At 45.2% G+C, this 27,461-nt stretch overlaps 1 protein-coding gene across 1 annotated transcript in view; it reads left to right on the top strand.

The window, feature by feature from the left end:
- The window catches only part of LOC130119133 (integrin alpha-3-like), a 143,917-nt gene that overhangs the window by 78,029 nt on the left and 38,427 nt on the right, over positions 1–27,461 (top strand). The window contains exons 16-19 of the mRNA XM_056287550.1: positions 14,101–14,237; positions 19,770–19,892; positions 19,987–20,084; positions 20,300–20,468. Coding sequence (XP_056143525.1) covers positions 14,101–14,237; positions 19,770–19,892; positions 19,987–20,084; positions 20,300–20,468 — 527 coding nt within the window. The remainder of the gene's footprint in view (positions 1–14,100; positions 14,238–19,769; positions 19,893–19,986; positions 20,085–20,299; positions 20,469–27,461) is intronic.

Raw genomic sequence — 27,461 nt, 5'->3', positions numbered from 1 at the left:
TGTTCCCAGGTCAGACTGGACATGTAGTCCCTCCAGCGAGTCCTGGGGGATCCCAAGGTGTTCCCAGGCCAGACTGGACATGTAGTCCCTCCAGCGAGTCCCGGGGGGATCCCAAGGAGTTCCCAGGCCAGACTGGACATGTAGTCCCTCCAGCGAGTCCTGGGGGATCCCAAGGTGTTCCCAGGCCAGACTGGACATGTAGTCCCTCCAGCGAGTCCTGGGGGATCCCAAGGCGTTCCCAGGCCAGACTGGACATGTAGTCCCTCCAGCGAGTCCTGGGTCTACCCCGGGGTCTCCTCCCAGTTAGACGTCCCCGGAAAACCTTCGAAGGAAGGCGCCCAGGAGGCATCCTGATCAGAAGCCCGAACCACCTCAACTGGCTCCTTTCAATGCGAAGGAGCAGCGGCTCTACTCCGAGCTCCCTCCGAATGTCCGAGCTCCTCACCCTATCTCTAAGGCTGAGCCCAGACACCCTACGGAGGAAACTCATTTCAGCTGCTTGTAAAAGCGGTCTCACCCTTTCGGTCACTACCCAAAGCTCAGGACCATAGGTGAGGGTTGGGATGAAGACTGACTGGTAAATTGAGAGCTTTGCCTCCCGGCTCAGCTCCCTCTTCACCACAACGGTCCGGTACAACGTCCACACTACTGCTGATGCTGCACCAATCCACCTGTCAATCTCCCGCTCCATCCTACCCTCACTCGTGAACAAGACCCCGAGATACTTGAACTCCTTCACTTGATGCAACAACAATAGGCAACAAATGACGATAGAAAAACACACTTTATCTTTAAACTCTCATTTCAGACCAGGAAAAACTCCACAGGAAATGTTTTTCAGGAGAAATAAATCTTAGAAACCTCGGGAGTGGGATGAGTCCAGTAGATGCTGCCATAGACAGAGTCAACAACCAGAAACCAGATTTAGAAACCAAATGCAATGAAACCAAAGAAAAACAAGAAAAGCTGTTCTTTTTCTTGTTTTTACTGGAGCTTTAGGACACTGGTCAACTATGTGCTATTACACTCAAAGTACTACCCATGGATGCTATCATTAATAACAACAACAAAGCAATAATAATCATCATCATCATCATCATCATTACATTTGTATATCACTTTATCTAGACGAAGTGCTTCACAGTGAAGGGGGTAACTCGCTTCAACCACCACCAATGTGTAGCACCACCTGGGTGGTGCACGGCAGCCATGTTGCACCAGAACACTCACCACACATCAGCTTGGGGTGGAGAGGGAGGAACCATTGAGCCAGTTACATGGGGGTGATGAGGTGGCCAGATGGAGAGAGCCAGGTGGGGAATGGTGCCAGGATACCGGGGACCCCCTACTCTTTGTGATAAGTGTCATGGGGTCTTCACTGACCACAGTGAGTCAGAACCTCAGTTTACCGTCTCATCTGAAGGACGGCATCTCCTACAGCACAGTGCCCCCCTCACTGCACTGGGGTTTCTGTTAATTATTAGGACCAGAGGGAAGACTGCCCCCTACTGGCCCACCAACACCACTTCTGGCAGCAACTCATTTTCCAGGGAGGTCTCCCATCCAAGCCCTAGCCAAGCCCGTACCGGCTTAGCTTCCGTCATTCAGCGGAACCACGTACATGTTGGTATGGCTGCCAGCTTGGCATTAGAGCCCAACTGATATGGGGATTTTGGGACTTGTACCGATCCAGATTTTAGAGGGGAAAATTCACCGATTATCCATGTTGTGGCTGATATAGTATATGTTTGAGCTGAAATGAAAATTGACCTTTTGTGTGTGGATTGTGCACCGATTTCGCTCAGATATGACTATGCAAAGGTAGGCGGAAGACTTTCCTCTAACAAATAACTTTATTATAAAAGAACTGACTTTATTATACATTGTCAACATGGGCTGTTCCGGTGGCGTCTGGACGCTGCTTGGCATCCTCCTCCTCATCTTCTTCACATATCTTCTAAGTCCATTATAATCGTGTTATCCCCTTTCCGTGTTGTGTTGTGTAAATTGTGTAAACACAACATCATGGCACGTTGTGCGTCTTGGGAGAGAGGTCCTCCTCCGGTGCTCTCCCCGAGGGTGCTCCCTGTTAAAGGCTTTAGGGAGTTGTTCCTTATCCGATGTGAGGGTCTAAGGACAGGAAGTTGTGTTGCTGTGAAGCCCTTGACGCACATGTGTAATGTGTGACACTGGGCTGTACCAATAAAGCGGACGTGACGTGTGAACGCAGATGACCTGCTCGCGGGCTGCACTGCGTGGCTCAGCTGATGGTTGTGATTTGTGGCGTTCCGAACACGTGTGTGTTGCAAACGACACTCAGAAGCTGGCTGAAGGATCCGCCTTGCGCCCCTCTGGTTCTTTTGCAGACCCCAGGCGCCCAGTAAACAAGCGTAGACAGCCTCCTCAGTGAAACCGAGCCACTTCCTTCTGGCATTGTGCACTTGTCCGGTTACAGTGAGTGTGTTGTCTGCATGTAACCATCCTGATGTGCAGCAGCAGTGGGCAGCTGGGGACCAACTCCACTTCTTCTTTCCACTGCCTTGCTCAGGGGCACAGGCAGGAGTATCAACCCTAACATGCATGTATTTTTGGTGGTGGGAGGAAACCCACGTAGACACGGGGAGAACATGCAAACGCCACACAAAAGGCCCTGGGACGTTCGAACCCAGGACCTTCTTGCTGTGAGGCAGCAGTGCTGACCACTGGGCCACGGTGCCGCCCCAGACTTTGTCAGCGTTCACTAGACTTCTGTTTCTAAGCCTGTGTAGCAGATAGAAACATGTCATGAAGACCATCTGGGAGCTTAAACCTGTGGCTTTACTTGGACATTATTACCTTTGCCCTAATGCTCATTAACATTTAAAAAACAAAAATCTGGCAAACTCACCGAAACCCCCCACCTCATGACACCTGTCTCTCAGCCTCCGAGCCTTGGCTAGCAGGTCAGCAGTCGCATCACAGTCTCCAGAGTCGTCGTCGTGTTCATCCTCAGAGTAGCTGCTGTACTCGGCATCCACGTCGCTCCCCTCGCTCAGGCCATCAGCTGTTGTCACGGTCTGAGGTGCAACTTCAGAAACCTTCTGGTGGTCCACATGGAGGCTAAGAGGCTAAAACGGGTGAAGTCCACTCAGTGGTGAATCTAGAGAGTTTTTCCTGGGGTGGCAAGATTGTGTCCCAGAGGTGGCAGCTGCCACCCCTGTTGCCACCCTGTAGATCCGCGCCTGTGAGGGGGAGGGGGGATTCTACAGGGTGGCAACTGTTTGACATGAGTTTGGTGCGGGTCTCATTGACCTTCACCATGCATGTACATAAAATATACTTTAAAAACACATTATCTGATTTATAAATGGGGTGGCAACAGGGGCGGAGCCACCCCTGTTGCCACCCTGTAGATCCGCCCCTGAGTGCACTTAAAAGACAACAGAACACAAATGCATTCCGTCTTCCCCAAGTGTGTTTCAGCGAATCACGATGCATTTCACTGGTGACCTGTCTTGAAAACGATGACATCATCTAAAAGGACACGGAAGCGGGGCAGGCTAAGCTAACTGCTAGCCAATGCAGACCGGCGGTTCCGACAGTCATCCTGGCGTTCGCTGTCTTGGACAGAGATTTTTTTTTTATATGTTGGATACATGTGTTTATGGGTTAGGGTTAGGAACTGCCGCTGCTATACATATATATACACATATATACGTGTGTGTGTGTGTGTGTGTGTGTGTGTGTGTATATATATATATATATATATATATACGTGTATATATATATATATATATAAACAGCAAAAACTACAAAAACACATGTATCCAGAATTTCTACTACTACTACTACTTTCGGCTGCTCCCGTTAGGGGGCGCCACAGTGGATCATCCGTTTCCATCTCTTCCTGTCCTCTGCATCTTCCTCTGTCACACCAGCCACCTGCATGTCCTCCCTCACCACATCCATAAACCTCCTCTTTGGCCTTCCTCTTCTCCTCTTCCCTGACAGCTCCATATTCAGCATCCTTCTCCCAGTATACCCAGCATCTCTCCTCCACACATGTCCACACCATCTCCATCTGGTCTCTCTTGCTTTGTCTCCAAACCGTCCAACCTGAGCTGTCCCTCTAATGTACTCGTTCCTAATCCTGTCCTTCTTCATCACTCCCAGTGAAAATCTTATCATCTTCATCTCTGCCACCTCCAGCTCCACCTCCTGTCTTTTCATCAGCACCACTGTCTCCAAACCATACAACATAGCTGGTCTCACTACCATCTTTTAAACCTTCCCTTTAACTCTTGCTGGTACCCTTCTGTCACACATCACTCCTGACACTCTTCTCCACCCACTCCACCCTGCCTGCACTCTCTTCTTCACCTCTCTCCTGCATTCCCCATTACTTTGGACACTTGACCCCAAGTATTTAAACTCAAATGCCTTTGTCACCTCTACTCCTTGCATCCTGACCATTCCACTGTCCTCCCTCTCATGCACGCATAGGTATTCCGTCTTGCTCCTACTGACTTTCATTCCTCTTCCCTCCAGTGCATACCTCCACCTCTCCAGTGCATACCTCCACCTCTCCAGTGCATACCTCCACCTCTCCAGGCTCTCCTCAACCTGCACCCTACTCTCGCTACAGCTCACAGTGTCATCTGCGAACATCATCATCCATGGAGACTCCTGCCTGATCTTGTCCGTCAACCTGTCCATCACCACTGCAAACAAGAAAGGGCTCAGAGCCGATCCTTGATGTAATCCCACCTCCACCTTGAACCCATCTGTCATTCCAACCGCACACCTCACCATTGTCACACTGCCCTCATACGTATCCTGCACCACTCCTACATACTTCTCTGCAACTCCTGACTTCCTCATACAATACCACACCTCCTCTTTCGGCACTCTGTCATAAGCTTTCTCTAAATCTACAAAGACACAATGCAACTCCTTCTGTCCTTCTCTATACTTCTCAATCAACATTCTCAAAGCAAACATCACATCTGTGGTGCTCTTTCCTGGCATGAACCCATACTGCTGCTGCTGATCATCACCTCTCCTCTTAACCTAGCTTCTATTACTCTTTCCCATATCTTCATGCTGTGGCTGATCAACTTTATACCTCTGTAGTTGTTACAGTTCTGCACATCGCCCTTGTTCTTGAAAATCGGTACCAGTATGCTTCTTCTCCACTCCTCAGGCCTCCTCTCACTTTCCAGGATTGTGTTAAACAATCTAGTTAAAAACTCCACTGCCATCTCTCCTAAACACCTCCATGCCTCCACAGGTATGTCATCAGGACCAACTGCCTTTCCACTCTTCATCCTCTTCATAGCTGCCCTCACTTCCTCCTTGCTAATCCACTGAACTTCCTGATTCACTATCCCTACATCATCCAACCTTCTCTCTCTCTCATCTTCTTCATTCATCAGCCCCTCAAAGTACTCCTTCCTCCTTCTCAGCACACTCTCCTCACTTGTCAGCACATTTCCATCTCTATCCTTGATCGCCCTAACTTGCTGCACACCCTTCCCAGCTCGGTCCCTCTGTCTAGCCAATCGGTACAAGTCCTTTTCTCCTTCCTTAGTGTCTAACCTGTCAAATCGGCTGAAATCTGACCATATGGCTTAACGTACTCGGCCCACTTGGTCCAGACACGACAACATTTTTCTTTTAGCACTTTGAGGGAAAATTACAACCTTTCCATAACGTGTATTCATACACTATTTCTGTCCCGTCGTCAGTGGTGGGTGGCTCTGGTTTTAGCCATGTCCTCATCACAGCCTGTTTGCTTGCTGCTGCCGGAAGTATTTGCAGCCGTTTCTTATCACTGGTATTCCACCCTTCAAATGAGATGTCACCCGTGTATACAATATCACATCTAAAAGGAACGTTGACTCCAAATACATTATTAATATGTGTATGGATTTCCTGTCAATAAGGGACAATAATCAAGCAATTCCAAAGAATTATGGGAGTGATTGGCGTCATTTATCCCACATAGTGTCCAACATGTTCCAGCGCTTCCTGGTGTCGTTTTTGCAGGGGCATAATAAAAACAGTACAACATTTTTCCAACAAAATTTTCGCCATGTAGTTGAACTAGTTGAATTCCATTGAGTTTGACATAATCTTCGACAGCCCTCTTCTGAAATATGAAAATTCCCCTTCTCCCACTTCTCTTTTATGTACAGTGTGTTCTCAGACTTGGACTGGAGAATGGCATGTAAATTCTAGAGATAATCTTACTACATGTTGTGGATATAGATTTTGGTTCAAATGATGCCAAATTTGAAGGTATCGATAGAAATCATTTCATTCCAGACCATGTGTTGTTTTTGTTTTTTTCTTGTAAGGATTCAAAGCTCGCTCTGGAATGCCCCATCTCATCATCTCATCATCTCATCATCTCATCATCTCATCTTCAGCCGCTTCTCCGGGGTCGGGTCGCGGTGGCAGTAAACTAAGTAGGGCACTCCAGACGTCCCTCTCCCCAGCAACGCCCTCCAGCTCCTCCTGGGGGATCCCAAGGGGTTCCCTGGCCAGATTAGATATGTAGTCCCTCCAGCATAACATATGCACAGCATAATATAGTATGAGCAGCATAACATATGAACGGCATAATATAGTATGAGCAGCATAACATATGAACAGCATAATATAGTATGAGCAGCATAACATATGAACGGCATAATATAGTATGAGCAGCATAACATATGAACGGCATAATATAGTATGAGCAGCATAACATATGAACGGCATAATATAGTATGAGCAGCATAACATATGAACGGCATAATATAGTATGAGCAGCATAACATATGAACGGCATAATATAGTATGAGCAGCATAACATATGAACAGCATAATATAGTATGAGCAGCATAACATATGAACGGCATAATATAGTATGAGCAGCATAACATATGAACGGCATAATATAGTATGAGCAGCATAACATATGAACAGCATAATATAGTATGAGCAGCATAACATATGAACAGCATAATATAGTATGAGCAGCATAACATATGCACAGCATAATATAGTATGAGCAGCATAACATATGAACAGCATAATATAGTATGAGCAGCATAACATATGCACAGCATAATATAGTATGAGCAGCATAACATATGCACAGCATAATATAGTATGAGCAGCATAACATATGAACGGCATAATATAGTATGAGCAGCATAACATATGCACAGCATAATATAGTATGAACAGCATAACATATGCACAGCATAATATAGTATGAGCAGCATAACATATGAACAGCATAATATAGTATGAGCAGCATAACATATGCACAGCATAATATAGTATGAGCAGCATAACATATGCACAGCATAATATAGTATGAGCAGCATAACATATGAACAGCATAATATAGTATGAGCAGCATAACATATGCACGGCATAATATAGTATGAACAGCATAACATATGAACGGCATAATATAGTATGAGCAGCATAACATATGAACGGCATAATATAGTATGAGCAGCATAACATATGAACAGCATAATATAGTATGAGCAGCATAACATATGAACGGCATAATATAGTATGAGCAGCATAACATATGAACGGCATAATATAGTATGAGCAGCATAACATATGAACAGCATAATATAGTATGAACAGCATAACATATGAACGGCATAATATAGTATGAGCAGCATAACATATGAACGGCATAATATAGTATGAGCAGCATAACATATGCACAGCATAATATAGTATGAGCAGCATAACATATGAACAGCATAATATAGTATGAGCAGCATAACATATGCACGGCATAATATAGTATGAGCAGCATAACATATGCACAGCATAATATAGTATGAGCAGCATAACATATGAACGGCATAATATAGTATGAGCAGCATAACATATGCACAGCATAATATAGTATGAACAGCATAACATATGCACAGCATAATATAGTATGAGCAGCATAACATATGAACGGCATAATATAGTATGAGCAGCATAACATATGAACGGCATAATATAGTATGAGCAGCATAACATATGAACAGCATAATATAGTATGAGCAGCATAACATATGAACAGCATAACATATGAACGGCATAATATAGTATGAGCAGCATAACATATGAACAGCATAACATATGAACGGCATAATATAGTATTATTGATCAGTAGATATGTTACAGTACAGAAGATGATGTTTTATAAATGTAATGACTATTATTATTATTATTATTATTATTATTATTGATCAGTAGATATGTTACAGTACAGAAGATGATGTTTTATAAATGTAATGACTATTATTATTATTATTATCATTATTGATCATTAGATATGTTACAGTACAGAAGATGATGTTTTATAAATGTAATGACTATTATTATTATTATTATTATTATTATTGATCAGTAGATATGTTACAGTGCAGAAGGTCCACGTTAGCTGATGTTTGCCAAACTAGCTGTTAGTGCTGACTGTTAATCATCGAGGTGGAAAGGACTAAAAAACCCCAAATAAATTAGTACCCTAGAAAGTAACACACACACACACACACACACACACACACACACACACACACCAGACAAGGACAAGGGAACACACAAGGACACGAAATGATGTCATTTTATTACAAACATTCAGTGTGTGTGTGTGTGTGTGTGTGTGTGTGTGTGTGTGTGTGTGTGTGTGTGTGTGTGTGTGTGTCCTCCCTCTCAAAACCATAAATAACATTACAGAGATTGATGTTGTTACCTAGGTGCACTCACACACACACACACACACACACACACACACACACAGATGGACCCCCAACACACGCGCGCACACACACACACACAGTGGTGTAAGCGTTTGTTGGGAGTCGTTTGTTAATTTGTACGAGTTGTGTATTTGTATGAGTTGTGTATTTGTATGAGTATTTGTACATCGTATAAAAATATAATGGTCACTAGAAGAACCCCGCTACAATGTAGCGGTTTGGTTCTCCACCCGTCTAAATCTCCCTCCTCTTCATCCTGCCAGCTAACCGCCTTCCCCCTGCCCCTAAACCCCTCCCCCCAACTCCAACTCCCTCTCCCCAAATGCTCAGAATCATCTGAAATGCCGAGAAAAGTGGTTTTAAGCCATTTTTAGAAAATGCATATTTTGCATAATTATTTTAATGTTCTGCTATTTTTCTGATCCTCTCTGGAACAATACCTACCACCTCCCCAAAAAAATTAGGATCATAAGTGCATTTTTTAAAAAATGCATATATTTTGCATAATGCCAAAACATTTCTAAGTCCCAGAAATTTTTTTTATATATAGGTGAAAAAATCAGAGATGCTCAGAATCATCTGAAATGCCAAGAAAAGTGGTTCTTAGCCATTTTTAGAAAAATGCACATTTTGCATATGCATAATTATGCATAATTTTAATTTTCTGGGATTTTTCCCCTACTCTCTGAGACAATACCTACCACCTCCAAAAAGAATTAGGATCATAAGTGCTTTAGTTTTCGGTCCCGCTATCTACACTAACTAACACACACACACACTAACACCACACACACACACACACACGACGAAAATATATGAGTAGATAATTATTCTGTCGTCCTTGTTTACTGAACATTCAGAACCTACTGCCCACGTGTCCTCTGTTGCTGTCCACGTGTCCCCTGTCACTGCCCACATGTCCACTGTCACTGTCCACGTGTCCCCTGTCACTGCCCACGTGTCCTCTGTTACTGTCCACGTGTCCTCTGTCAATGCCCACATGTCCTCTGTTACTGTCCACGTGTCCTCTGTTACTGTCCACGTGTCCTCTGTCACTGCCCACGTGTCCTCTGTTACTGTCCATGTGTCCTCTGTTACTGTCCACGTGTCCTCTGTCAGGTCTAAACATGGGGTGTCATCTGAGTCACAGGTCTAAACATGGGGTGTCGTCTGAGTCACAGGTCTAAACATGGGGTGTCATCTGAGTCACAGGTCTAAACATGGGGTGTCGTCTGAGTCACAGGTCTAAACATGGGGTATCATCTGAGTCACAGGTCTAAACATGGGGTGTCGTCTGAGTCACAGGTCTAAACATGGGGTGTCGTCTGAGTCACAGGTCTAAACATGGGGTGTCGTCTGAGTCACAGGTCTAAACATGGGGTGTCATCTGAGTCACAGGTCTAAACATGGGGTGTCATCTGAGTCATAGGTCTAAACATGGGCTGTCATCTGAGTCACAGGTCTAAACATGGGGTGTCGTCTGAGTCACAGGTCTAAACATGGGGTGTCATCTGAGTCACAGGTCTAAACATGGGGTGTCGTCTGAGTCACAGGTCTAAACATGGGGTGTCGTCTGAGTCACAGGTCTAAACATGGGGTGTCATCTGAGTCATAGGTCTAAACATGGGGTGTCATCTGAGTCACAGGTCTAAACATGGGGTGTCGTCTGAGTCACAGGTCTAAACATGGGGTGTCATCTGAGTCACAGCTCTAAACATAGGCTGTCGTCTGAGTCACAGGTCTAAACATGGGGTGTCGTCTGAGTCACAGGTCTAAACATGGGGTGTCGTCTGAGTCACAGGTCTAAACATGGGGTGTCGTCTGAGTCACAGGTCTAAACATGGGGTGTCGTCTGAGTCACAGGTCTAAACATGGGGTGTCATCTGAGTCACAGGTCTAAACATAGGCTGTCATCTGAGTCACAGGTCTAAACATGGGGTGTCGTCTGAGTCATAGGTCTAAACATGGGGTGTCGTCTGAGTCACAGGTCTAAACATGGGGTGTCGTCTGAGTCACAGGTCTAAACATGGGGTGTCATCTGAGTCACAGGTCTAAACATGGGGTGTCATCCGAGTCATAGGTCTAAACATGGGCTGTCATCTGAGTCACAGGTCTAAACATGGGGTGTCGTCTGAGTCACAGGTCTAAACATGGGGTGTCATCTGAGTCACAGGTCTAAACATGGGGTGTCGTCTGAGTCACAGGTCTAAACATGGGGTGTCGTCTGAGTCACAGGTCTAAACATGGGGTGTCATCTGAGTCACAGGTCTAAACATGGGGTGTCATCTGAGTCACAGGTCTAAACATGGGGTGTCGTCTGAGTCACAGGTCTAAACATGGGGTGTCATCTGAGTCACAGGTCTAAACATAGGCTGTCATCTGAGTCACAGGTCTAAACATGGGGTGTCGTCTGAGTCACAGGTCTAACATGGGGTGTCATCTGAGTCACAGGTCTAAACATGGGGTGTCGTCTGAGTCACAGGTCTAAACATGGGGTGTCGTCTGAGTCACAGGTCTAAACATGGGGTGTCGTCTGAGTCACAGGTCTAAACATGGGTTGTCATCTGAGTCACAGGTCTAAACATGGGGTGTCGTCTGAGTCACAGGTCTAAACATAGGCTGTCATCTGAGTCACAGGTCTAAACATGGGGTGTCATCTGAGTCACAGGTCTAAACATGGGGTGTCGTCTGAGTCACAGGTCTAAACATGGGGTGTCGTCTGAGTCACAGGTCTAAACATGGGGTGTCGTCTGAGTCACAGGTCTAAACATGGGTTGTCATCTGAGTCACAGGTCTAAACATGGGGTGTCGTCTGAGTCACAGGTCTAAACATAGGCTGTCATCTGAGTCACAGGTCTAAACATGGGGTGTCATCTGAGTCACAGGTCTAAACATGGGGTGTCGTCTGAGTCACAGGTCTAAACATGGGGTGTCGTCTGAGTCACAGGTCTAAACATGGGGTGTCGTCTGAGTCACAGGTCTAAACATGGGGTGTCGTCTGAGTCACAGGTCTAAACATGGGGTGTCGTCTGAGTCACAGGTCTAAACATGGGTTGTCGTCTGAGTCACAGGTCTAAACATGGGGTGTCATCTGAGTCACAGGTCTAACATGGGGTGTCGTCTGAGTCACAGGTCTAAACATGGGGTGTCGTCTGAGTCACAGGTCTAAACATGGGGTGTCGTCTGAGTCACAGGTCTAAACATGGGGTGTCGTCTGAGTCACAGGTCTAAACATGGGGTGTCATCTGAGTCACAGGTCTAAACATGGGGTGTCGTCTGAGTCATAGGTCTAACATGGGGTGTCGTCTGAGTCATAGGTCTAACATGGGGTGTCGTCTGAGTCACAGGTCTAAACATGGGTTGTCGTCTGAGTCACAGGTCTAAACATGGGGTGTCATCTGAGTCACAGGTCTAAACATGGGGTGTCATCTGAGTCACAGGTCTAACATGGGGTGTCATCTGAGTCACAGGTCTAACATGGGGTGTCGTCTGAGTCACAGGTCTAAACATGGGTTGTCGTCTGAGTCACAGGTCTAAACATGGGGTGTCGTCTGAGTCACAGGTCTAAACATGGGGTGTCATCTGAGTCACAGGTCTAAACATGGGCTGTCATCTGAGTCACAGGTCTAACATGGGGTGTCATCTGAGTCACAGGTCTAAACATGGGGTGTCGTCTGAGTCACAGGTCTAAACATGGGGTGTCATCTGAGTCACAGGTCTAAACATGGGTTGTCGTCTGAGTCACAGGTCTAAACATGGGTTGTCATCTGAGTCACAGGTCTAAACATGGGGTGTCGTCTGAGTCATAGGTCTAACATGGGGTGTCATCTGAGTCACAGGTCTAAACATGGGGTGTCGTCTGAGTCACAGGTCTAAACATGGGGTGTCATCTGAGTCACAGGTCTAACATGGGGTGTCGTCTGAGTCACAGGTCTAAACATGGGTTGTCATCTGAGTCACAGGTCTAAACATGGGGTGTCATCTGAGTCACAGGTCTAACATGGGGTGTCATCTGAGTCACAGGTCTAAACATGGGGTGTCATCTGAGTCACAGGTCTAAACATGGGGTGTCATCTGAGTCACAGGTCTAACATGGGGTGTCGTCTGAGTCACAGGTCTAAACATGGGGTGTCATCTGAGTCACAGGTCTAACATGGGGTGTCATCTGAGTCACAGGTCTAAACATGGGGTGTCGTCTGAGTCACAGGTCTAAACATGGGGTGTCATCTGAGTCACAGGTCTAAACATGGGTTGTCATCTGAGTCATAGGTCTAAACATGGGGTGTCGTCTGAGTCACAGGTCTAAACATGGGTTGTCATCTGAGACACAGGTCTAAACATGGGGTGTCGTCTGAGTCACAGGTCTAACATGGGTTGTCGTCTGAGTCACAGGTCTAAACATGGGGTGTCATCTGAGTCACAGGTCTAACATGGGTTGTCGTCTGAGTCACAGGTCTAAACATGGGGTGTCATCTGAGTCACAGGTCTAAACATGGGGTGTCATCTGAGTCACAGGTCTAAACATGGGTTGTCGTCTGAGTCACAGGTCTAAACATGGGGTGTCATCTGAGTCACAGGTCTAAACATGGGGTGTCGTCTGAGTCACAGGTCTAAACATGGGGTATCATCTGAGTCACAGGTCTAAACATGGGGTGTCATCTGAGTCACAGGTCTAAACATGGGGTGTCATCTGAGTCACAGGTCTAAACATGGGGTGTCATCTGAGTCACAGGTCTAACATGGGGTGTCATCTGAGTCACAGGTCTAAACATGGGGTGTCATCTGAGTCACAGGTCTAAACATGGGGTGTCGTCTGAGTCACAGGTCTAAACATGGGGTGTCGTCTGAGTCACAGGTCTAAACATGGGGTGTCGTCTGAGTCATAGGTCTAACATGGGGTGTCGTCTGAGTCATAGGTCTAACATGGGGTGTCATCTGAGTCACAGGTCTAAACATGGGGTGTCATCTGAGTCACAGGTCTAACATGGGGTGTCATCTGAGTCACAGGTCTAAACATGGGGTGTCATCTGAGTCACAGGTCTAAACATGGGGTGTCGTCTGAGTCACAGGTCTAAACATGGGGTGTCGTCTGAGTCACAGGTCTAAACATGGGGTGTCGTCTGAGTCATAGGTCTAACATGGGGTGTCGTCTGAGTCATAGGTCTAACATGGGGTGTCATCTGAGTCACAGGTCTAAACATGGGTTGTCGTCTGAGTCACAGGTCTAAACATGGGTTGTCGTCTGAGTCACAGGTCTAAACATGGGGTGTCACTCATTACGCTGACTGTAAAGCCCACAACAGTGTCATGGCCAGACTGTGTCCATCACACCTGTGTCTCTGTCTCTCAGAGGTCCGCTTCACGGTGGAGGTGGACGTCACTCGACACAACTCCCGCCTCCGTTTCCTTAGCAACGGGAAGGACGTTTACCATGGCTTCCTGTCTGTGCCCACACGTCCTTGTGCAACCCTGATGCTGGGAGTAGTGGTAAGACACACACACACACACACACACACACACACACACACACACACACACACACACACAAGCACACACACACACACACACACACACACACACACATCTAACGAGTGTTGTAGCATCGTGTATATCGTGTTGTGACATGTTTCCAGTGGAGGTGTGTGTGTGTGTGTGTGTGTGTGTGTGTGTGTGTGTGTGTGTGTGTGTGTGTGTGTGTGTGTGTGTGTGTGTGTGTGTGACCCCGTTGTTGTGGTGTGGCTATAGTGCCGTGCAGAAACCCCAGCGGCCTTCTGAGTTCTGGGTAGCTGCTGCAGGCCTTTGTTTCTGCCACAACTCAACTCTGGCAAAATCCGAACGAACATGTAGATGTTGTGCTCATAGAGCAGCAGCTCAGCTCATAGAGCCTCAGCTCAGCTCATAGAGCCTCAGCTCAGCTCATAGAGCCTCAGCTCATAGAGCAGCAGCTCAGCTCATAGAGCCTCAGCTCAGCTCATAGAGCCTCAGCTCATAGAGCAGCAGCTCAGCTCATAGAGCCTCAGCTCAGCTCATAGAGCCTCAGCTCAGCTCATAGAGCCTCAGCTCATAGGGCCTCAGCTCATAGAGCCTCAGCTCATAGAGCAGCAGCTCAGCTCATAGAGCCTCAGCTCAGCTCATAGAGCCTCAGCTCATAGAGCAGCAGCTCAGCTCATAGAGCCTCAGCTCAGCTCATAGAGCCTCAGCTTAGCTCATAGAGCCTCAGCTCATAGGGCCTCAGCTCATAGAGCCTCAGCTCATAGAGCAGCAGCTCAGCTCATAGAGCCTCAGCTCAGCTCATAGAGCAGCAGCTCAGCTCATAGAGCCTCAGCTCATAGAGCAGCAGCTCAGCTCATAGAGCCTCAGCTCAGCTCATAGAGCAGCAGCTCAGCTCATAGAGCCTCAGCTCATAGAGCAGCAGCTCAGCTCATAGAGTGCATGAACGTTTCATCTATCGTGAAGTTTCACAAAAGAAACACTACAAACGAGCACAGCTTGGAGAAATGTTGTGCATACCTTTGTCATAACTGGACTGCACTTTTAGCAAGTTCATAACACTTTGTTCTCATATTACGTCACATGTCACGTGACGGCAACACATCCGCCATGTTGGAGGACGGCGGCTCCAATCCATAGGATACTGTATCCTACAAAAAGACTCGCTGGCTGATCGCTCAGGGGGGCGAGCGGTCCCCTTTAGTCGAGCGGTTAGCGATGTCGCCTTGTGGTGCAGTACAACGCCGGATCGAATGCCGCAGCGGGTGGGGAAAATATGCTCGGTTACGTTGGCGGCAGCGGTGGGACCCGGAAGTGTGCAGATCCTCATAAACCTCTTAGGAGCGCGGGTCTAACGAAGTACGAGGGCGCGCTTCCGGGAGAAGGTGACTACTGTAACTTACAACAAGACTCCCTGGCCCACACAATGAGGCTTCTGTAGGTTGCAGTAGTCACCCTCTCCCGGAAGCTCTTGCAATGATGAGGATGTGCACATCACAGAATAGACATCCGACGATCTGTATTCTGTGGTGCACATCCTTGATAGGGAGGAAGGCTGGTTTGAACGGGTAGTCAAAGAGACCATCTATGTTAAGAGGGAATGACCATCCCTGAACGGGGGGGGGGGTACATCTATTACAGTGCTGTGATTGCAACTATTCCCCAGTCCTGTGTGAATAGTACACAAGGCCATTGTAACTCTACTTACAGATTTACATATGAAACCAATTGGGGGTTTTTTTGTTACTATACAACAGTGCTGTTTATAAGGGTGGGATACCTGCAGTCGGTCTCAACTGACTGCTGATCTGTCCATGATGCCTCCCTGCCAGACGAGCTAAATCATTTCTATGCCCGCTTCGACAAGGACAATACTGACCCAGCCACAAAAATCCCCGGCCACCCACAAAACCAGGTGCTCACTCTACCAGTCGCAGAGGTCAGAGAATCACTGCGCAGAGTGAACACACGGAAGGGTGCCGGACCGGACGGCATACCGGGTCGGGTCCTGCGGGAATGTGCTGACCAGCTGGCTGAGGTCTTCACAAGTGAACTTAGCACAGAAAGTAAGGAAATGTGTGTTTGGTAGATGATGTCTTTGGTGTAACGATGCCTCTTGGCAGTAAATCTTCTATCAGGCAGCTGATGGTCAGCACCTGGGGTACCAGAAGCTCAACACAAGAGTCAATAGCAACATTAGAATAAGCTGCTTGGCATTGGCAGAGAAGATCTGGCAAATGTTTCATGGGCGCAACCCACATACTCAGCTCTGCTGCTCATCCCACAAATGCATGTTCCTTACACATGTGGCGCCATTTAAAAGGCAAGTAAACAGGCTTTCCAGCGCTATAAGATGTACTGCCGAGAAGCATCGTTACAACAAAGACATACTCTACCAAACACACATTTCCTTGCTTTCTGTGCTAAGTATATATTTAACCTCTCACTGTCCCAATCTAAAGTCCCGGCATGCTTTAAGGCTACCTGTATCATTCCTGTCCCCAAGAAACCAACATCCACATGTCTGAATGACTACCGACCCATATCAGTCACCCCGTTGCCATAAAGTGCTTTGAGAGACTGGTTCTGGCTCACATCAAAACATTATCCCCCCCACATTCGACCCACATCAGTTCACCTACCGTCCCAAAAGGTCTACTGAGGATGCCATTGCCACTGTCCTGCACTTTGCTCTGACCCACCTTGAACTTAACAACACATACATCCGGATGCTGTTTATAGATTACAGCTCTGCCTTCAACACTATCATCCCCGCCAAACTAACCACCAAACTCCTCTCCCTTGGCCTCAACCCCTCCCTCTGGAACTGGACCCTGGACTTCCTGACCAACAGACCTCAGTCTGTTAGGTTAGGTGACCACACCTCCTCCACCCTGACCCTCAGCACAGGTGCCCCTCAAGGCTGTGTTCTGAGCCCCCTCCTTTTCTCCCTCTTCACCCACGACTGCCTGCCAACTCACCCCTCAGATGTTATAGTTAAGTTTGCAGACGACACCACAGTCATTGGCCGTATCACCAACAATGACGAAATGTCCTACAGAGACGAGATTCAGCACCTCACATCATGGTGTACTACCAACAATCTTGTCCTCAATGTGCAGAAGACAAAGGAGCTGATTGTGGACTTCAGGAGGTCTAGAAGCTGCAGCCACTCCCCCATACACATCAATGGGGTGGAAGTGGAGCGTGTTTCCAGCTTTACATTCCTTGGAGTCCACATCAGCGAGGACCTTTCCTGGACATTAAACACCCAGGCCCTTGTTAAATTGGCCCAACAACACCTGCATTTCCTGAGGAGGCTGAGGAGCGCCCGTCTACCCCCCACAATTCTCACCAACTTCTACCACTGCACCATAGAGAGCATCCTGACCATCTGCATCTCAGTGTGGTACGGCAACTGTACCTCAGTAGACCAGAAAGCTCTGCAGCGAGTCGTCAAGGTGGCCCAGCACATCACCGGTACCCAGCTCCCAGCCATAAAAGACATTTATAACAAACGCTGCCTTCGAAGGGGTCTGGGCATCAGCAGAGATCCCACCCACCCCAACCATGGACTGTTCTCCCTCCTGCGCTCTGGGAGGCGCTACAGGAGCCTCAGAGCCCGCAGTACCAGGCTCAAAAACAGCTTCTTTCCACAAGCTGTTGCCCACCTGAACCTGGCTACCCACTGAATGTCTGTAGATATTTTTAAATATTTTGTACGTGTGCTCTTCTTTAACTTACTTTTAGCTTTTGGTCTTCATCAGTATATATCTTACACTTTTTGTGCTGTGGTCTTCATCGGTGTATATCTTATACGGTGTTTGCTGTGGTCTTCATCAGTGTATATCTTATACTGTGTTTGCTGTGGTCTTCATCAGTGTATATCTTATACTGTGTTTACTGGGGTCTTCATCAGTATATATCTTACACTTTTTGTGCTGTGGTCTTCATCAGTGTATATCTTATACTGTGTTTGCTGTGGTCTTCATCAGTGTATATCTTATACTGTGTTTGCTGTGGCCTTCATCAGTGTATATCTTATACGGTGTTTGCTGTGGTCTTCATCAGTATATATCTTATACTGTGTTTGATGTGGTCTTCATCAGTGTATATCTTATACTGTGTTTGCTGTGGTCTTCATCAGTGTATATCTTATACTGTGTTTGATGTGGTCTTCATCAGTGTATATCTTATACGGTGTTTGATGTGGTCTTCATCAGTGTATATCTTATACTGTGTTTGCTGTGGTCTTCATCAGTGTATATCTTATACTGTGTTTGATGTGGTCTTCATCAGTGTATATCTTATACTGTGTTTGCTGTGGTCTTCATCAGTGTATATCTTATACTGTGTTTGCTGTGGTCTTCATCAGTGTATATCTTATACGGTGTTTGCTGTGGTCTTCATCAGTATATATCTTATACTGTGTTTGATGTGGTCTTCATCAGTGTATATCTTATACTGTGTTTGCTGTGGTCTTCATCAGTGTATATCTTATACTGTGTTTGATGTGGTCTTCATCAGTGTATATCTTATACTGTGTTTGCTGTGGTCTTCATCAGTGTATATCTTATACGGTGTTTGCTGTGGTCTTCATCAGTGTATATCTTATACTGTGTTTGCTGTGGTCTTCATCAGTGTATATCTTATACTGTGTTTGCTGTGGTCTTCATCAGTGTATATCTTATACGGTGTTTGCTGTGGTCTTCATCAGTATATATCTTATACTGTGTTTGATGTGGTCTTCATCAGTGTATATCTTATACTGTGTTTGCTGTGGTCTTCATCAGTGTATATCTTATACTGTGTTTGATGTGGTCTTCATCAGTGTATATCTTATACGGTGTTTGATGTGGTCTTCATCAGTGTATATCTTATACTGTGTTTGCTGTGGTCTTCATCAGTGTATATCTTATACTGTGTTTGATGTGGTCTTCATCAGTGTATATCTTATACTGTGTTTGCTGTGGTCTTCATCAGTGTATATCTTATACTGTGTTTGCTGTGGTCTTCATCAGTGTATATCTTATACGGTGTTTGCTGTGGTCTTCATCAGTATATATCTTATACTGTGTTTGATGTGGTCTTCATCAGTGTATATCTTATACTGTGTTTGCTGTGGTCTTCATCAGTGTATATCTTATACGGTGTTTGCTGTGGTCTTCATCAGTGTATATCTTATACTGTGTTTGCTGTGGTCTTCATCAGTGTATATCTTATACTGTGTTTGCTGTGGTCTTCATCAGTGTATATCTTATACGGTGTTTGCTGTGGTCTTCATCAGTGTATATCTTATACTGTGTTTGCTGCTTTTGTGTGTGTCTGTCTTGCACTGTTTGGTGAAGCTCCAGCCCTCATTTCATTTTTAACATGTGCCTGCACATTGTTTGAATGACAATACATTGAATTGAACTGAATTGAATTAATGTTGTGTATATTGTATCAAATGTTTTATATTATTCTGTATATTGGGTTAAATTTGTGTGTTGTGTGTGTATTGTATTGAAGTCTTGTGTTGTTGTGTAGATTCCTCTCAGAGATAAAGTGGAACCACTCGTTTTCTCTCTGAATGGATCTTTGGCGGAAGAACAGAACAAAAACCTCCAACCAGTCCTCAACCCCACCCAGTCTGAACCCAGCAGAACTCAGGTCTGTCTGTCTATCTATCTGTCGGTCAGTGAATATGTCTGTCACTCTGTCTCTCCATCTGTCTGTGTCTGTAAAGCCCCTTTCTCTCTATTAGATTCACATTTTAAAGGAGTGTGGCTCTGATAACCGTTGCCACAGTAACCTCCAGATGACAGCTCAGTTTGCCAATCAAGAGCTGGTTCCCCTCCCCCGGTAAGAACCTCCCCTTCCGTTTATCCGTCTGTCTGTCTGTCAGTCCATCTATCTGTCTTTTTTGTTTTCCCTTTTCATTCTACTCATTTCTGTGTGTGTGTCTGTGTGTGTGTGTGTGTGTGTGTGTGTGTGTGTGTGTGTGTGTGTGTGTGTGTGTGTGTGTGTGTGTGTGTGTGTGTGTGTGTGTGTGTGTGTGTGTGTGTGTGTGTGTGTAGTCATCATGGCATTCAGGTGTTCCAGTACAATGCCAATGTGAAGAAGTTGTACCTAGTGGTCAATGTAACCAACCTGCCCTTACCGTTGCAACAGGCAGAGGATGCTCATAGTGCAGCTTTGAGAGTTTCCATCCCTCTGTCTCTGAAATACTCTGGAGTCCGGACCAAGGTCAGAGTGCTCTAGAACCACACTGATTTTCTAAAACACCTAGAGCCTCACTGGTGATCGGAAACTAGTAGAACTACACTGACGTTCTGAAACAACTAGAACCACACTGATGTTCTGAACAACTAGAGCCACACTGATGTACTGAAACAAACTAGAACCTCAGTGATGTTCTGAAAAAAGCTAGAACCACACTGATGTTCTGAAACAAGCTAGAACCACACTGATGTTCTGAAACAACTAGAACCACACAGGTGTTCTGAAACAAACTAGAACCTCAGTAATGTTCTGAAACAAATAGAGCCACACTGATGTTCTGAAACAAACTAGAACCTCAGTGATGTTCTGAAACATCTAGAACCACACTGATGTTCTGAAACAAACTAGAACAACACTGATGTTCTGAAACAACTAGAACCACACGAGTGTTCTGAAACAAACTAGAACATCAGTGAAGTTCTGAAATAACTAGAACCACAATGATATTCTGAAACAACTAGAACCACACTGCTGTTCTGAAACAAACTAGAACCTCAGTGATGTTCTGAAACATCTAGAACCACACTGATGTTCTGAAACAAAGTAGAACCACACTGATGTTCTGAAACAACTAGAACCACACGGATGTTCTGAAACAAACTAGAACCTCAGTGATATTCTGAAATAACTAGAACCACAATGATATTCTGAAACAACTAGAACCACGCTGATGTTCTGAAACAAACTAGAACCTCGGTGATGTTCTGAAACATCTAGAACCACACTGATGTTCTGAAACAAACTACAACCACACTGATGTTCTGAAACAACTAGAGCCACACTGATGTTCTAAAACAAACAAGAACCTCAGTGATGTTCTGAAACATCTAGAACCACACTGATGTTCTGAAACAAACTAGAACCACACTGATGTTCTGAAACAACTAGAACCACACAAGTGTTCTGAAACAAACTAGAACCTCAGTGAAGTTCTGAAACAATTAGAACCACACGAGTGTTCTGAAACAAACTAGAACATCAGTGATGTTCTGAAATAACTAGAACCACAATGATATTCTGAAACAACTAGAACCACACTGCTGTTCTGAAACAAACTAGAACCACACTGATGTTCTGAAACAACTAGAACCACATGGGTGTTCTGAAACAAACTAGAACCACACTGATGTTCTGAAATAACTAGAACCACAATGATATTCTGAAACAACTAGAACCACACTGATGTTCTGAAACAAACTAGAACCTCAGTGATGTTCTGAAACAACTAGAAACACACGAGTGTTCTGAAACAAACTAGAACATCAGTGATGTTCTGAAATAACTAGAATCACAATGATATTCTGAAACAACTAGAACCACACTACTGTTCTGAAACAAACTAGAACCTCAGTGATGTTCTGAAACACCTAGAGCCACACTGATGTTCTGAAACAAACTAGAACCTCAGTGATGTTCTGAAACATCTAGAACCACACTGATGTTCTGAAACAAACCCTAACCACACTGATATTCTGAAATAACTAGAACCACACGGGTGTTCTGAAACAAACTAGAATCTCAGTGATGTTCTGAAATAACTAGAACCACAATGATATTCTGAAACAACTAGAACCACACTGCTGTTCTGAAACAAACTAGAACCTCAGTGATGTTCTGAAACATCTAAAACCACACTTATGTTCTGAAACAAAGTAGAACCACACTTATGTTCAGAAACAACTAGAACTACACGGGTGTTCTGAAACAAACTAGAACCTCGGTGATGTTCTGAAATAACTAGAACCACACTGATGTTCTGAAACAACTAGAACCACACTGATATTCTGAAACAACTAGAACTACACGGATGTTCTGAAAGAAACAACTAGAATCTCAATGATGTTCTGAAAAAACTAGAATCTCACTGATGTTCTGAAAAAACTAGAATCCCACTGATGTTCTGAAAAAAAATAGAATCTCACTGATGTTCTGAAAAAACTAGACCCTCACTGATGTTGTAAAACATCTAGAACCACATCGGTGGTCTGAAACAACTAGAACCACACTTATATTCTGAAACAAACAGTGGCAAACCATGGCCCTGGACCCTGGGCCTTCAGTAGACCCACATGTGGCAATAAAAAAAAAAATCAAACATAGTTATAAAAGTAATAGCCAGAGTCCTGTCACATGGAAGTTCAGCATATTAAAGGTTTCTTTGCCCTAACTAGCTTCACAACACACAAAGGTGATTCCAGAAAACCTTGTAATCCAGGTTCTATTGCATCCGTCTGGTCAATCGTTTACAAACACACTAAAAATAATTTACAGATGCCTCATTAGAACAGCAGATGTCAGCAAAAGTTGCATAATTTTGAGATAGAATAAAAATAGAGAAAACCAGCCGATTATTGAAAAAGCTGCATACTCACCAAATGAAGATGACTTGAAAACAAAGTCCATCCTGTGATCCTTTTTAACAAAGTGTGCAGTTGCTGGATTCTGCAGTTTGTCCTTTGACTTCAGCTCCATAAGAAGTTCTTTCCCAACTGAGATTTAAGCCAAGGCTGACAGACGAGCCTGTCCAGTGTTGTTTCTTGTGTACAGTTTTATCCTTTTCAAGTGCTAAGAATGTTCTCTCCACAGAAGCTGTGGACACAGGGATGGTTAAGACCAGGCAAGTGAGAAGGTGGAGTTGGGGCATACAAAATAAACTCATATTTTAATCCCCCATAAAAACACATAATTTAGACACCCCACATGTTAGGATTTCCTTCAGATTCATGTTGGCACCTGAGTATGACCTGCCCTATTGCTCCAGTCTCAAGGGGTCGATATAACACTTCTTCAGCGATGTTTTTAGCTGGTCTTTGTATCGCTTCTTCTGACCACCTGCGGACCCAGATGAAGCTGTCCATACAGGACTTGATGTGGCAGGCGTTCTTGAGGCATCCTGATGACATGCCCAAGCCAGCACAGCTGGTGTTCAGTGACCGTGGCTTCTACACTCGTGCAGTTTGTTCTAGCAAGAATCTCAGCATGATGTTGTTCGCGGCACTTTTCTTGTCTATTTACTTGTATCTTACTGTGAAAATCATATCCACAGTACTTCTGTTCTTCCTGAAACCACACTGTGACTCTGGCAGCAGATGTTCTGTCAAGTGCATCACCGTCCTGCACAGCATGACCTTTGCCAGGACCTTGCCTGCAACAGCTAGTAGGGATATGCCACAGGGATCGAACCAGCAACCTTCCACTTACTAGACAACCCGCTCTACCTCCTGAGCCGTGCCGCTCCATCTAAAACAACTAGAACCACACTGGTGTGCTACAACTACTAGAACCTCAGTTATGATCTGAACATTCTAGAACCTCACTGATGTTCTGGTTCTGGTTCAACTCAACCTATGTCTAGTGTGTGTGTGTGTGTGTGTGTGTGTGTGTGTGTGTGTGTAGGACAGGTCAGTGGTAGAATGCTCTGATGAGAAGCAGATTCTACTGTGTGAGCTGGGAAATCCGTTCAACAGCAACCAGCAGGTAAAAACCTCCAGCACACACCAAAGATGATGAACTACACTAAACTCACACATCCTCATCCCAGAAGGTTGAATCAGGTCATCTGGACACAACGTAATTGACACACACATTTCATCACTCAACTAACTGACCTCTTCAGTCTGAAGGGATCACTTTAATGAACTGATTCAGCCTTCTGTGATGTTCTTACCTGGATTACTGAGCATGCATCAAGTCACACATCCACACGACCTCACACTGGACTAGACTAGGACTCATGGGTAGTGACTGGTGAACAGTAAGAGTGTCTGAATGAACGATTAGTAAGTGTTATGATGAAAGTCAAACTAAGCCAGCATCCTAACACCAGCCACAACACTAGTCATAACACCAGTCACAAGACCTGCCACAACACCAGTCACAACACCAGCCACACCACCAGTCACACCACCAGCCACATCACCAGTCACACCACCAGCCACAACACCAGTCACACCACCAGCCACAACACCTCTGCCTCTACTGCGGCATGAAATATGCCCCTGCTAGAACTTCATCATGAAATATGCCCCAGCTAGAACTTCAACATGAAATATGCCCCAGCTAGAACTTCAACATGAAATATGCCCCAGCTAGAACTTCAACATGAAATATGCCTCAGCTAGAATTTCATTATGAAATATGCCCCAGCTAGAACTTCAACATGAAATATGCCCCTGCTAGAACTTCATCATGAAATATGCCCCAGCTAGAACTTCAACATGAAATATGCCCCAGCTAGAACTTCAACTTGAAATATGCCACAGCTGTAACTTCAACATGCAATATGCCCCAGCTAGAACCTCATCATGAAATTTGCCCCAGCTCGAACTTCAACATGAAATATGCCCCAGCTGTAACTTCAAAATGATATGTTTCCCAGCTAGAACTTCAACATGGAATATGCCCAGTTTGAACTTCAACATTAAAGTATGGCCCAGCTAGAACTTCATCATGAAATATGCCCCAGCTAGAACTTCAACATGAAATATGCCCCCAGCTAGAACTTCAACATGAAATATGCCCCAGCTGTAACCACACCATGAAATATGCCCCAGCTAGAACTTCAACATGAAATATGCCCCAGCTATGACTTCAACATGAGATATGCCCCAGCTAGAACTTCAACATGAAATATGCCCCAGCTATGACTTCAGCATGAGATATGCTTAGCTAGAACTTCAACATGCAAAATGCCCCAGCTAGAACTTCGATATGAAATATGCCCCTGCTAGAACTTCATCATGAAATATGCCCCTGCTAGAACTTCATCATGAAATATGCCCCAGCTAGACCTTCAGCATGAAATATGCCCCAGCTGTAACTTCAACATGAAATATGCCCTAGCTGTAACCACAACATGAAATACACCCCAGCTAGAACTTCACATGCAATATGCCCCAGCTAGAATTTCATCATGAAATATGCCCCAGCTAGAATTTCAACATGCGATATGGCCAGCTAGAACGTCAACATGCAAAATGCCCCAGCTATAACTCCAACATGCGATATGCCCAGCTATAACTTCAACATGCAAAATGCCCCAGCTATAACTTCAACATTAAATATGCCCAGCTAGAACTTCAGCATTAAATTTCCCCAGCTTGAACTTTAGCATAAAGTATGGCCCAGCTAGAACTTCATCATGAAATATGCCCCAGCTATAACTTCATCATGAAATATGGGGGCTCCGGTTTCCTCCCACAATCCAAAGACATGTAGGTCAGGTGACTCAAAGACATGTAGGTCAGGTGAACCAAATACATGTAGGTCAGGTGACTCGAAGACATGCAGGTCAGGTGACTCAAAGACATGTAGGTCAGGTGACTCAAAGACATGTCGGTCAGGTGAACCAAAGACATGTAGGTCCGGTGACTCAAAGACATGTAGGTCAGGTGACTCAAAGACATGTCGGTCAGGTGAATCAAAGACATGTAGGTCAGGTGAATCAAATACATGTAGGTCAGGTGACTCAAAGACATGTAGGTCAGGTGAACCAAAGACATGTAGGTCAGGTGACTCAAAGATATGTAGGTCAGGTGAATCAAAGACATGTAGGTCAGGTGAACCAAAGACATGTAGGTCAGGTGACTGAAAGACATGTAGGTCAGGTGACTCAAAGACATGTAGGTCAGGTGACTCAAAGACATGTAGGTCAGGTGAACCAAAGACATGTAGGTCAGGTGACTCAAAGATATGTAGGTCAGGTGAATCAAAGACATGTAGGTCAGGTGACTCAAAGACATGTAGGTCAGGTGACTGAAAGACATGTAGGTCAGGTGACTCAAAGACATGTAGGTCAGGTGAACCAAAGACATGTAGGTCAGGTGAACCAAAGACATGTAGGTCAGGTGAATCAAAGACATGTAAGTCAGGTGACTCAAAGACATGTAGGTCAGGTGACTCAAAGACATGTAGGTCAGGTGAACCAAAGACATGTAGGTCAGGTGACTCAAAGATATGTAGGTCAGGTGACTCAAAGACATGTAGGTCAGGTGAATCAAAGACATGTTGGTCAGGTGAACCAAAGACATGTAGGTCAGGTGACTCAAAGATATGTAGGTCAGGTGACTCAAAGACATGTAGGTCAGGTGAAACAAAGACATGTAGGTCAGGTGACTCGAAGACATGCAGGTCAGGTGACTCAAAGACATGTAGATCAGGTGACTCAAAGACATGTAGGTCAGGTGACTGAAAGACATGTCGGTCAGGTGAATCAAAGACATGTAGGTCAGGTGAATCAAAGACATGTAGATCAGGTGACTCAAAGACATGTAGATCAGGTGACTCAAAGACATGTAGGTCAGGTGACTCAAAGACATGTAGGTCAGGTGAATCAAAGACATGTAGGTCAGGTGACTCAAAGACATGTAGGTCAGGTGACTCAAAGACATGTAGATCAGGTGACTCAAAGACATGTAGGTCAGGTGACTCAAAGACATGTCGGTCAGGTGAATCAAAGACATGTAGGTCAGGTGAATCAAATACATGTCGGTCAGGTGAATCAAATACATGTAGGTCAGGTGACTCAAAGACACGTAGGTCAGGTGAATCAAATACATGTCGGTCAGGTGAATCAAAGACACGTAGGTCAGGTGAATCAAAGATATGTAGGTCAGGTGAATCAAAGACATGTAGATCAGGTGACTCAAAGACACGTAGGTCAGGTGAATCAAAGACACGTACGTCAGGTGACTCAAATAGATGTCGGTCAGGTGAATCAAAGACATGTAGGTCAGGTGAATCAAAGACATGTAGGTCAGGTGACTCAAATACATGTCGGTCAGGTGAATCAAAGACATGTAGGTCAGGTGAATCAAAGACATGTAGGTCAGGTGACTCAAATACATGTCGGTCAGGTGAATCAAAGACACGTAGGTCAGGTGAATCAAAGACATGTAGGTCAGGTGACTCAAATACATGTCGGTCAGGTGAATCAAAGACATGTAGGTCAGGTGAATC

The sequence above is a fragment of the Lampris incognitus genome, chromosome 10, assembly GCF_029633865.1.
Source record: "Lampris incognitus isolate fLamInc1 chromosome 10, fLamInc1.hap2, whole genome shotgun sequence".
NCBI classification, from domain to species: Eukaryota; Metazoa; Chordata; class Actinopteri; order Lampriformes; family Lampridae; genus Lampris; species Lampris incognitus.
Note: the sequence above shows the minus strand (reverse complement) of the source record. Positions and strands in the feature narration are given on the sequence as shown.